Source organism: Daucus carota, chromosome 5, assembly GCF_001625215.2.
Source record: "Daucus carota subsp. sativus chromosome 5, DH1 v3.0, whole genome shotgun sequence".
Taxonomy (NCBI): Eukaryota; Viridiplantae; Streptophyta; class Magnoliopsida; order Apiales; family Apiaceae; genus Daucus; species Daucus carota.
The window spans coordinates 40,057,851-40,071,803 of record NC_030385.2 but is presented as its reverse complement, the minus strand read 5'-3'; the positions used below and the strand labels follow the sequence as shown (position 1 = coordinate 40,071,803).

At 32.3% G+C, this 13,953-nt stretch overlaps 2 protein-coding genes across 3 annotated transcripts; one reads left to right on the top strand and one right to left on the bottom strand.

The window, feature by feature from the left end:
* The first annotated feature begins 679 nt into the window (after window positions 1-679).
* On the top strand, window positions 680-5,512 carry LOC108222277 (GDP-mannose transporter GONST2). Of its 2 annotated transcripts, none has more exons than XM_017396197.2 (10): window positions 680-1,678; window positions 2,131-2,327; window positions 2,767-2,974; window positions 3,141-3,280; window positions 3,449-3,578; window positions 4,071-4,169; window positions 4,343-4,497; window positions 4,582-4,698; window positions 4,911-5,008; window positions 5,107-5,512. In XM_017396197.2, the coding sequence occupies exons 2-10, from the start codon at window positions 2,146-2,148 to the stop codon at window positions 5,148-5,150; spliced, it is 1,173 nt and encodes a 390-aa protein (XP_017251686.1). In that variant the 5' UTR covers window positions 680-1,678; window positions 2,131-2,145; the 3' UTR covers window positions 5,151-5,512. The 2 variants fall into 2 exon arrangements, with proteins under 2 accessions (XP_017251686.1, XP_063949140.1); XM_064093070.1 differs by lacking the exon at window positions 680-1,678 and adding an exon at window positions 1,690-1,989.
* Window positions 5,513-9,214: 3,702 nt separating this feature from the next.
* Window positions 9,215-11,248, bottom strand: LOC108221758 (transcription factor MYB119). Its single transcript, XM_017395616.1, has 3 exons — window positions 10,890-11,248; window positions 10,587-10,713; window positions 9,215-9,922 (listed from the first exon to the last, which is right to left on the bottom strand). The coding sequence occupies exons 1-3, from the start codon at window positions 11,246-11,248 to the stop codon at window positions 9,215-9,217; spliced, it is 1,194 nt and encodes a 397-aa protein (XP_017251105.1).
* Window positions 11,249-13,953: the final 2,705 nt, after the last annotated feature.

The window sequence follows — 13,953 nt, the reverse complement described above, 5'->3', positions numbered from 1 at the left end:
GGAGTTGCATTCAGGTCTGGATTGCATTCACCTGGATGGATGGAATGGATGGAATGGATTAGGAGAGAATGAACGGCCATATTCTAATTGGGATTAATTAAAGAAATACTATTTTATATTTCATTCTTTCAACTATTTTATTTCAAAATATTTGAATTATGAATTTAACTCGTGTGTTTTGAAAAGAATATTTATTCCACTTCATTGTCATCCTGCAATGAAGTGATAAAATAATTATGCTAATTTATATTTGTTCACTATTTTCTCATACTTGTTTTACAATATTACATTTTATTTTCTTTTTCTTTCATGCTGTCGAAATGAATGAATACAATCTAAAGCATCCAAGAAACCTTTAGCTAAAACAGAAAAAATATCAGAAATAAAAATTGTAGAAAATGTATTTTTCTTACTTATTAGACATTTACCGTCTTTTGATTCTTTGTCGAATTTAGTAAACATGGTCATATTAAAGTGATGTATTATATTAATTATAATATTATATTTTGAAAATATACTCACTGTTAATGTTACTGTTATCGGGTATAAAAACTTACGATTTCGATGAATTCATATAATCGAAATTTTATATCATTTTGCCGAACAACACTCCTAATTTATCATTTATGATTAAATTGATTTTATATAAGATTGTGGTAAAATATATCTATAATGAGTGGCGATCCACTACATTCATGTATCTCTTAATATTTATTGTGTTTTAAATGTTATATGAGAAATTCAACATTCAAAATTAAAACAATTTTCCGTCACAGCTCGCTGAACAACGTGTATCTTTTTCACGTTGGTTGATTTTTTTTTCTTTTTTTAAAGTCAGAAATATTATGACAACGCCATTTGTATTGGAAGCGGAAATAATCGTTAAATAATCAAAATTTGATTATTCATCGTCCAACCATTTTTTTAGTTAGATAGATAAAGAAATATTCATTATATTAAAATTTAGCTGGATACAAAGCGTTTAGCAGAAAATAACTCTCAACATAGGAAAATTTTCTTTTTACTCTTTGTCGTTGGATTTTTTAAAAGACAGTATGTTTCAAGACGTTCTTGAAATATGAATGCTAGGCCATGAGCCCATGACCCATCTTTAAAAACAAATACTCCAGTGCACTCTTGTTTAAAGAGGAGATTCGAATAGTTTGACTTTAATCCTCGAAATTTGTTCCCATTCAAATCGTTTGTATATTCGCGTTCTCACACCTGCATTGTCGCTACATTAATCTCCCTTTCATTTTTTTATACATCACGAACCCTAATTATAATGCTCTAATTACACAAATATGCTACACTAGACTCTACTATCATGCTCATACTTGAGATCCACGCTTCTCGCTTTGCTTTCTCCCGCAGTTTCACTCTCATTCACGTTCTCTCTCACGCCTCTCCCGTCCTTTCTTCATGTTCGCTTCATCATGCCACGTATATACGTGATCGTTAAACAATTGTTCTGCACTTTTTAAAATTCGAATAAAATTGTTTTAGCCGTGTAATATTTTAGTGTTTGGTTAAGTTCTCGAGGTTTAATTAAATGTGTTTTAACTAACTTAATGGTGAATATTGATGAGTTGATTGTATATAGTGATTCATTGCATAAATTAATGGAGGTGATGTGTGTTATACATACTACTACTCAGACTTCCCCTGGATTTATCTGGTGAGCGCTTTATTGCTTATTTCAACTTTTTTTTTTCTAGCTATTAATTTATTTAATGTTTATTTGTTATTAATATTTGGATTTAGGAATGAATATTTGAAATTTGCTGGTTTGATATGTTTTTGCTGTGGATTTTGCTTGTTTGAAAGAGAAATTCTAGCTAGAATGCGCAAATTGCATATTGATTGCTGATGCTACATTATGTTTAGCATTGTTGATTAATTGTTAAGAGCTTGAATCTGTTTCGTTTCGTATATTAATTTCTCGGTGATGCATATGGAAACATGTTAAGCAGAGGAATCGCAGAATAGGTAAAGATGTGATATCGATTGAAGAATTCTATATTTAGAATGAATTTGTGATGCGGAGATCACTTCAATATATATTTTTAGAATAGAGAACTGAGAACATATTAGTGTTGGTGATCATATGAAGTTTTATTGTTTATGCAGTATTAGATCAGTTCCATGCCGACCGAGCTGAAGTTGGATACGGTTATTTGCCAAGACATTGAGGAGCTGGAATTTAGGGCCTCAAATGATAAAGTGAATGTGGTACACAAGCTGCTGGACACTTTCCTTTGGCAAGGGAAGTGGTCTAAGAACAATATAACGACGCCCAAAGAACGAAGAACGTCAAGTGAAAACAGGTGAAGTAGTTCATTGTTTTTCTGTTAGATCAAATGAATTATCAATTGGACTTTCGTATTCGTATTTTGTCTTAATATTACTGATATATTGATCCGTACCCTTTCTTGCCGGCCAATTCATAGATTAGTAATCCTTGCCCTGTTGCCCATTCTTTTCAGAACAAGAGTAAGATAAATTGGTTTACGGATTAATAGTCGTGTACTCCCATCCTATATGTAATAAAACTAAAACAAATATAACCTTACAAGAGATTTAATTTTCATGTTATCCAGATTGTATGATGTAGTTCTGCAATTCAGTTCCCGCATGTCTAAAATCTTTCTTTTTCTGTTTGCAGACTGATCCTTTTTGTCTTTTTTTATATTAATGCCTAATAAAGTCCTTAGATGTATTGCATGATTTAATTTAAAGATTGTTAGAGTGTCCTCCTTTGGGCAGGTTTTCTAGAGCAAATCGAGCAGAAGCAGATACCAATGCTGGAACCAATAGTACTGAAGGTAAGAGAGAGCATGGATCTGGAAGAAGCACTGGACCTCTATTGTCTGGGACAGCATACTGCATTTCATCTTGCAGCATGATATTGCTCAACAAAATTGTTTTATCAAGTTATGCCTTTAATGCAGGCATATCATTGATGTTGTATCAGGTACCTCCCTCTTATCCTATCTTCCCATAAGGATAATGGCAGACAACTGATATCTAGCAAATTTGGCCATCTTAATATATTATAATTTATATTTTCGATTCAGACTTGTATTCCTTGTTCAATCAAATTGACCACGAGGTTTAACTTCTTGCCATATCTCGTGCAGAACCTCATTAGCTGTATACTAGTTGCTCTTATGAGTTTGTTTGGAGCAGTCACAGTGGAGAAGTTGAACTGGAAACTGATCCGGGTGTGGCTTCCAGTCAATATCATATTTGTGGCTATGCTTGTATCAGGGATGTACAGGTATATACTAAAGCCTGGGTATTATTATAATCTTGTAATCTTTTGTGCTCCAATTAAGTACTATGCCCACGTTCCCTTTGACAAAATGGACCTTAAAGTTGGATCTTCTTAAGATATCCAATCTTGTGTTATTGATGCATCCTAATGTATTTTGTTTAAAATTTACAGTTTGAAATTCATAAATATTGCAATGGTGACTATTCTGAAGAACGTGACAAATATTTTAACAGCAATTGGTGAACTATATATTTTCCGAAAGCGTCAGAATCAGCAAGTGTGGGCTGCCATGTTTCTCATGGTATATAATCTCTTCTCTTGTACAGTTATCTGTTTTGTTTTTTCCCGTTGCTATTTTTCAGGTATTTTGTTTCAGCTCCTAATTTCTAGTCTAATACACAATCTGATTGGGGGATACAGGCTATAGTACATTTGGCTATCCTGTTTATTATGTTATACAATGTGGCAGGGTTTAATCTGTGCTTATAACTAATGTGACTAGATCCCATCCTTCATTTCATCAAGTTGCTTGTCATATATATATTTCAAATCTAGTATTTCCGGATTTAGGATCTAGTGTTTTGGTTTAGCAGTCTGTATTTGAAGTTATATTGGCTTTTCTTATGCCTGACATAGGAAATACTGGAATGTAAATTTAGAATTCCTACATCAACTTTACAATAAAGTGATATTAATAGTTTTAATTAGTTGATGTCAATATCCTAGATACGGATGATATCTGTTTTTTCTTTCATGGTTAGAAACCTTATGTTCTGTCATTGGCGGATTGCAGATTATCTCTGCAATAACTGGTGGCATAACAGATCTCACATTTGATTCTGTGGGTTATGCATGGCAGTTTTCGAACTGTGTTCTGACTGCAAGCTACTCGGTATGTAGTTTCTGATAGACCACTCATTTTATATTGGCTACTATTACTCAGATTGTGTACAGAATATGTTCCTGATGGTGTGACCTATATGTATGTATAATTTGAAGTGTAATTTCCAGATGAAGTGTTTCACACTTTCACTAACTAATAAAGCATTCTCAATTTTGCAACAGCTTACCCTGCGCCGTGTCATGGATAAAGCAAAGCTGTTGACTGATTCTGGATCTCTTAATGAAGTTTCAATGGTTTTGCTAAATAATATGTTATCTTTACCATTTGGCATCTTCTTGGTTCTTCTGTTCAATGAATGGGACTATGTAATTAATGCGTAAGAAAAGTTTATATGTAAAAGATCAGTTATCAATATTTATTATCCTGGTATCCTCATCAAACTTAAAAATCTTATTGGCAGGGACGTAATTAAGATGCCTATGTTTTGGGTGGTGGCAACAGCCAGTGGGGTACTCGGACTCTCAATTAGCTTCACATCTATGTGGTTTCTTAATCAAACTGGTCCAACCACCTACAGGTAAAATTTGCATCCAACACAATAGACTGCTAAAACACAAGAGTTTGCACACTTTTTAATTTGATTACAATTGATTAATTTGTGTTGATTCTCTTTGTTTCTTGTTGAGCTTTTGGCATGTTGCTTGAGTTTCCCTTGCTCTATTGCATGTATTTTAATCGTTGTGCTCCTGATCATTGACATTTGTGTATATGTCTTGACACTTTTGATAGTTTGGTCGGTTCACTGAACAAGATACCTATCTCTATAGTTGGCATCGTATTATTTAAGGTTCCCGTCAGCCTCACAAATCTCTTCAGCATACTATTCGGTAATTTACCAAGTGATACTGAGATTCGGGCAGTTTGAATTGTAGAGTTTGAACTATATATATTTGTCATTAATGAAAATGTAATATGTACTTTACAGGTCTATTTGCCGGGGTCTTCTTTGCAAAGGCTAAAATGGCCTGACCGGCCGTGGTTTAGTTTGCTATATAAAGCTGTCAAAGGATAGAGAGAACACAAATACTCAAAGGATAGTCAGTAATTTACATGCTGCTGGAACTCGTAAGAATTCTAATGGCTACAACATACACAGAAGGGAGCATCTCAAAGTTGAAGACAAACAAGCAGTTAGTCTCAGAACTTATACTTGATATATATTTTGTTTTCATGTAATATTTCCAGAGGATCATCTATGCTTTTGCACTTGCTTATGCTCTTCCTGTTCAGTCTATATTTTACCATTGTTGCTAGCTGGAATTAATTTTTGGTTATATCATATATATGTACAAATTACATTCTTGTACATGAGTTCATCAAAATTTCCTTGACATTGTAGAGCCAATAATTTGGTACACACTGTATCAAGATTTTTTTTTTTTGATAAGCCATTAAAGAGTTAAACAAAAACATTACAGGCTTCCTCTCCATGCAAGACCTAAGAGAACCTATCTGCAGAACTGAAACCTAACATCATCTACTACTAATAAGAGCATCGATTGAAAATTAGGAGAGAAGCCTTAATAAAACAATTTAACATCTCGCAGAAGAACTACTACTACCAAACTGCATCTTCTCTTTCCCCTTCCCTGATGGAATATTAGAAGTGAAATTCACTCTGCCTGACATCTGCATTCTGTCTGAATTCTCCCGGATTATATTCCAGATTGCCTCCTCTGCTCCTACTGCACTAGCGGACCCTCAAAATCATCTTCAACCCTGATAACCTCGAGAAAGATTCATTGGGCTGCGAGAAAGTGACATAGAGGAACAGTGAAAGGCCAGACTTGCATCGTGGTACTGATCACAGAGAAAAGAAATTAGATTTGACTAAAGTTTAAATGGCCCAATAAGCACTAATCTCCCTCCTACAGCCAGCCTTGAACCATTCTATTTTTCGACATACCAGCTTTAGCCAATCCATCTGCTTCCATATTAAATTCTCTTCCTACATGCAAATAAGAAATTTTATCCAATCTATCCTCTCTAGCTGTAAGAAGCCCCAATTCCTGCCAATTTTTTCTAAGCTTTATGTTTTTTAATCTCAGAATTGTTTCCCGAGAATCACTGCATAAACATAAGCTCCTCCAATTTTTGTTGTCTCCAACTACTTCATTAATCATGTGTACCGCTGCAGCCCATTCTGTTTCACAGCTATTCTTGGCCTTGTAAGGTCCGAAAAATATATATAAAAGATTTCCGCTTGAATCTTTTATACAACCTCCAATCCCTGCCTTATTTATCTGAAGAAAAGCTCCATCCACCATGCAAATTAAATCATATTTACTCTGGCATTTTTTCCATAATTGATCTTTCTTTAGAAGCCACAATTTTTTGACAGCCAATCGAGGATTAGATTTCCAAGTCATCCAACAATCTTCTTCTATTCCTTGTGATATCAACGACCAGCGATACCCTCTCAGTTTAATGTTATTTGATAAAGTATTGCGATCAATATTTACCTGGTTGAAAACCTTATTGTTGCGGCTAATCCAGATATACCAAAGACCCGCTGCTACGACTGATTTCCACACCTTATGCAGAACCACATCCTCCACCAATGTGAACATATTTCTCAACGAGAAGGTGGCAGTACAAAATCTGCTAAACGGAATATCCCACCATAAAGCTATATCCTCCCACACCCAAGTTGCTAAAACACAATCTTTCATTAAGTGCTGAATGCTTTCTGTTTGATTACCACACCATCCACACATGACACTGAAATTACTGGCATGAATTCTCTTGCTTAAAAAATCTTTAACTGGAAGTACACCATGCTCAATTTTCCACAAATGCAGACGAAAATTTTAAAACATACATGGTTGTAGACACTGTATCAAGATACGAAAATTTAGTGTTTGATTTTCAGTTTTTGGTATATAAAATACGGAAGTACACGATCATGCAAGTAAAACAATGAATTGTTGTCGGATGAGTTTTCAGTTTTAGTACTCTAGACTAGATACACGAAATTATATGATATAAATATATTTTTAAATAAAAAGTATGTTTTATAATATAAACATGTATATTTGCATATTATTTAAAAAAAATAAATTTTAGTCGGCTGATATTTAAAAATAAATTATACATTTTTCATTCATATACTTATTTTTGGTGAATTTTATTTATTTTAAATTTTAATATTTCTTTAATAATATAATATATATTATAGATATTTAATTTTAAAATATTAATTTTTTTCATAACTCACTAATTAACATATATTTAAAATAAATATTCTAAAATGTCAAAATTTGCATATTTCAAATTATAAAATAATCAAATATAAATATTAAAAAATAATTTAAAAAGATATATCAATGCTATTCAAATCATGGAGAAGTTGTTAATCTACCTGATGATTTGATGAAGAGTAGTTTTTCACGGTCGTCCGGTCGAAACAGAAAATAGTCAAGCACTCGTGATGAAATATGAACGGACCTATTAATTATAGCATTCAAATATTATCAAATGTTCCCTCTGTCCCGCAAATTTCACCATACAATACAATTCTATTTTGAAAAAATTACGCATATTAAAGAAATATTAATTAGATAAAATTTTCTTGATTGTATCTCTAATAAATGCATGAATGTATACTCTTATTCAACTCTCATTAATTATTTTACAATTTTGAAGAAGGATAACTTTGTAATAATGTCAATAAATTTGTATTGGAAACTAAAAGTGGACAAGTGATATGGGACAATTTTTTTCCCAAAATAAACTTGTATTGTGGGGCGGGGTAAGTTTTAACTTAATAACTTGATTTATTAAAAAGGAAGAAAATTCAAATTTAGCCCGATCACTTCATAAAAGGCAAACTCAAACTCCAAAACAATTTTCTCGGCCACATCGACTAGAAATCGACTCATTACCCGGTATACTGACGTGAACTTTACAGAAGCGAAGCTGACCGCATAACTCAAGTGATAGAGTTTATTTTCAGCAAGATTGTGGAGTGGACTCGTCTCACAAATCTCAGAATAGATAATTTAACATTTACATAATATTTAATTTTTGTTTATTTTTATTAAAATATAATAATCTTACCCGTCTAATTATATCCTGATTGGTATAATAAAATTCAAAAAACTAAATTATAAATAAAAATATTATGTCAAAATTATATTTAAAAAAATGTTATTTTTTACAAAAAAAGTTTACTCATATTTTCATATTTATACATACATCAATTATTATTAAAAAGAACTTTAATTTTTATTAATATTGTTTGATATATATATTAAACTAAAAACTACAAAATGGATTTTAAAAATATCGTTTTGAAATATATTTGATCACATTCTTAATTTTAAGTATTTTAAAATTTTGCGTGTTAAACGATTAGGAAACAAAACTGCTAATTATTTTATTTGATTTCCAACCTAGTTGGGTGGTTTTGTCGGGCTACTCTGTCCCCGCTATATTGTGTTTGATTAATGAAACTGTTTTTATTTTGTGAAAATAAAAACGTATTAGGTGAAAATATTATAACGAGATATAGACTATGTACAAGAAATTGAAGAATTTTAAAGCAATAATTTTTAAATTTGTTCAAGTTTGGCGATTTTTCATTAAAAAAGTCAAAACAACAATTTTTCATCAAGATGATATTTATCCATCGTACATGTATCTAAAAAATTACATTTCGCCTAATATATTAAAATAAATCTAGATAAATAATATTTATCGCATGTTATTTCAAGAAGACATGCGATGAATTCTTGAAACTTTGTATAAACCCGAAACTTTGACAAATTAATTGGAAGAAAAAATCAAGCAAACGAAATTAATTGGAAGAAAAAATCAAGCAAACGATTTGAAGACAATACCTTATAGCTAGTATATGCGGAACATTGTCAAAAGTTTGAAACATGACACATTATTATGGAAGAAGAAATCAAACAAACTGTCACCCGTTATTTCACATGATTAGCATTTTCAGTGGGAAACCTATACATGAACAAGAAAAGCATTAGGGTAAATAATATGTACTACGTACGCCAGTCGAACGCCAGATTAATTCAGAGGGAATTTCGATAAGACGAAACCATCTCAATCAAATCCATTTCCTTCTTCAGCTGCGTCAGATCTTCATACTCATTATTGCATCCTTGATCATAAGCTGCATTGGTACTGGCAGAAGATGTGATTTCACTAGCCCACAAAGAAGCTAGGTAATGGTCCGGCCTCATCATCAGATCAGGCCTCTCGTCTTTCGACATAATTGCATCATGAACCATCTTCATTTCTTTATTATCATTCCCAGAGGACTCGGATTCAGTTGCAAAAAGGGATTGCATGAACTTCAACTCCTCATCACATGTTTCTGTGATAATGCAAGTCGAGTCCTCCGAAGGAGATTGAGGAACAGCAAGGTCCATGATACTGAGTAATGAGCCTTTGGAGACCGATGTCGACGACATGCTAGGGTTTGGCTTCGACACGGTGGTGCTGTGATATGAGTTGGCGGAGTTATTATTAGGAGGTTCTTGAGATGATGTGGCCTTGATGTACTCCTGCAATGGGGATGGTCGCAGCTTCCCATTTTTTGTTCCGTTTTTCTTGTTCTTGCGCCGCGAGTTCTGTCTGCGTTTAGTGGCATTCCAGTGATTCTTGATGGAGTTTTCAGTCCTTCCCGGGATTTGCTTAGCAATGTCCGCCCATTTGTTTCCAAGCCTCTGATGAGCTTCGATTAGCAGATTCTCCTCTTCTTCACTCCAATTATCTTTCTACAAAAACGTCAGCAGCAAATAAAAATGCAGTAGGGAAATGTCAAGCAGCAAAATATAATTACATTAATATTGCATAAATTATAAAATTAATTACTTTGACCAAAGATGTTTATTTAATTTACCAAGAGCTAGGTTACATATTTAGCACTGATTTTCATGTACATTATATGTGTAATACATGGATAAGAACAATACTTAAAGCTAATTAATTAGGATAGGTTGGCATTTAACATTGGCTTAAATTTTGGAAGGTGATAAGGTAATCATTAATTCATAAAACATAACCGCAGCAGCTATTAATCAGATTTTGAGCTAACAGATACATGAACAAGTGAAAACTCATGAGTGGAAAGTAGGAAACTCAAAGTTTGCAGAGACTGGATAGAGGACTCATTAAATAAATATGTAAAGAAGCTAAAAATTAGGCAACAAGGAGCCTTTCTGTTTTATGATTGAACATAAGTGTATAATTGTAAGTAGATACTTGGAGAGTTGAAAGATAGTTCCTGTCAATATAGAATCCAGTTCTTAGATACCATATCCCAGATCAAATATATGTATTCACTTGCAAAATGTTCAGATTAAAACCCTAGACCTTAATCAGCTAGTTCTTGATCAATTTTTTGACAACAAACTATATTATATATGTATATATACTCACCTTGATATCAGGGCGAAGATGGTTGTGCCATCTTTCACGGCATTGTTTTCCAGCACGACCCGGAATCTTCCCGGCTATCTGAGCCCATTTTCGCACTCCAAATTGATTCACCAACCTAATCAATTTCCTTCATCCACCATCAAAAACATTATGATGCCATTTCAAAACAAACAACAATATTCAAGTACATGATAAACCATCGATCACTACGAATAGTTATTAAACTACATGAATCAACATATATATCTTCAAATTGAAATATCAAAAGGTTACTGTATAAATATTAAAAATAGATGTAAGAACCTGTCTTCTTCGTCAGTCCACTGTCCTTTGATCAAGTGTGTGGAGAAATCACCACTCCCTCCCCTCGCTTTGTCTTCGGAATCAAGACCACTCTGAATCCCATCCATGAAACTGATGGTATGAAAGCTTCCCATACCAGCTTCACCACCAGTAGTACCATAATCACAAACATCATTGCCCAAGAAGCTTCCATAAGAGGATGGGTAAGGATTAGAGTAAAACTCATGATGTGATTCCCTAGAAACCACAATCTTTTTGTTCTTTTGACCAAACAAAAATCGATCAATGGCTGATATTGGAGGAGAACTCATATTCTTTGCTGATATTCCATATCCCAAAACCCTACCACCTCTTTCCATGAGACCTAGCTAGAGAGTTTTTGTGTATGTGAGAATGATGTGTGCATAATTTATATACAAGTTTTGTTTGGACAATGATCTTGAGATTAATCCTGCGGCTAATATTAGAGAATGTGTAACTCCTCAGATTCCTCTCACATGCAAATGAAGAAAGAGACTGTCATTAAAACCTCTGCAATTAAGAAAATAATTATTACCTAATGAATATATAAATTAATTGTGTTATTCTTTTTTCTATCTTCAAGGCCTCTCTCCAAAAATTCCTTCTTATTGTTTAATTGTGAAATATATATATGTTAATAGTAATTATTATTGATATTTCTTCCAAAAAAGCTAGCTATCTTTATTTGGATCAAAGTTCACATATAACAATTTTTTTTCTAGAATATATATTAAATGTACATTACATAATTTCTCAATTTAACTGCCAATATTTAGTATATATTTATGTAGTGATAAACAAAAACTCTAGCTCAAAAATAAGAAAATTAAAGCAACTTAATAATTAGCTTACAATTTTGTTGATTATTTTCTTTAATTCCTGATCATCAGTAGATAGGACAGAACTAACCATCACTTTGAGACTTTGAGGGAAAGAGTGATAGTATTCAAATTACAACACACATTAACTTTTTTGCATTAAGAAAAGAAAATTACTAACTAAAATGGAGGCATGAAGCTCTTCGAATTCAAATTTTGAATATTGTGTGTTAAATTTTAGTTGATCAGAGTCAAATTTGAAACTCAATGTATGTACAGAAAAATTCATTCCATTTAGTATATTTAATTAAAAAGAATAATATAAGACATTATTATCATAGAAATGAATGACAAGGAACAATATATATGTTATATTAGGCTTTCGGATTTTGTGAATTCTTCTTTATTATTGAACGTCTGAACTACGGGTGAGCAGAACCGAACCCAACCGAATCGTGCGAATTCGGTTCGGTTTAGTCCTAATTTTCTGAAAATTCGGTATATATGATTAAGACCGAGTAGATTGAAATAAAATCGGTTTGGTCCGGTCCGTAAAAATATATTTCCTTCCGAACCGAATAAACCGAATAATATATAAAATTAATATATATTTATAATATATTTAATATATATCTTATGTGTTATAATTATAATATCTAATTTGTAAATTTAAGTATATTTGTCTTTGGTGAAGTGGTGATGATTAATAAATACTCCCTCCGTCTCACCCATTTCTCATCGAATGGTTGGGCATGGAGGTTAAGAAATATGTATAAAATAGTGGAAAAAAGGAAGAAAAGTGGGTAAAGTGATGGGACCCATTGGTTTTTAATGTATAAAAAGTAGATAGCGGAGTAAAAGTAGTGTGAAAAGGAAAGAAAAGTGGAGAAGTGGTGGGACCATTGACTATTTTTGGTAAATTTTGAAATGTAAAGAATTGGGTGGGACACCCCAAAAAGGAAAGTGTAAAGAAATGGGTGGGACGGAGGGAGTATTATTTTTTCAAAAAAATCTTGAATTTTGGGGGTGTTTGGAAGTTAGTTTTTTGAGATGAAATTAGCTTTTTGGATCAAATTAGATGTTTGACCAAATGAAAAAGCTAATGTTGGTGTTTGGCAGTTAGCTTATTGAAATAGCTTTTTGGATCCAAAAAGCTAATTTTGAAAAAACTACTGGGAAGAGCTTTTTCAATTAGATGATTGGTAATGTGTCTGCGTAAAGTACAAACAGCTAATTCAATCAGCTATTTACCAAACACTTTCTTCCAAAACAGCTAATTTCAATCCGCCACCGCTAACAGCTAACAGCTAACTTACAAACAAGGCCTTTAACTTTTTTAATAATATAAATTTTAATTTTTAAAATAATTTCGATTCTTTTGGGCCGGCCCGGACTGAACTATTATTATTTCGGTCCGATTCATAATAGAATTTCGGTCTACGAAAATATGAAATTTCGGTTCTCTATCTATTCAGTTCGGTCCGGTTTTAGACCGAACTGATCGAATGCTCACCACAAAAAAACAAGAAAAGGATATGAACCCAATAAAACATATTATATTTTTTATAATATTTTTGTATTGCCAGATATGTAAAATAAACCTTAAACTTACATATAATGCGACATGTCGGAAGAAATATGAAACAAAATATAAGTGGACAAAATGAAGTTTCCCCGAATACCATGCATGTGTCATGGATAGTGGCGGAACCAGAGGGGGCTAAGGGATGCTCTCTGCTATATTTTCCTGAATTCGAAATTTTTTCGAAAAATAGTGATTTTGACGATCCACCTTTAACTTATGTGATATACAAAAAGAAGCTAACTTGACATTATCTTGTTTAAAATTATTTTAATTAGAAACGTTTTTTAGTAAAAAAAATATATAAGAAAAGAAAAAAGTTGGAAAGATGATACAAATAAAAAAAAAGAAACACGCGACATGCCTTTTTACAAAATACATTTAGATGCCTTTATAAATTCATACAACTCAAAATAAAAATTACTAGTGACCCGAGTTTTGATATATATAAAATATATACTATAAAATTAACAGAATGTTATTGTATATATTTTCTAATAATTTAATTATTTAATATAATATTTTATTGTTAAAAAAATTCTATCCCTGAAATTGTTTTTTTTTAAATCTATTTTCATTACTAGATAATCAAATATATATCGTCGCCTGTACTTCATAAATATCAGCGAAAACCATCTTCCCT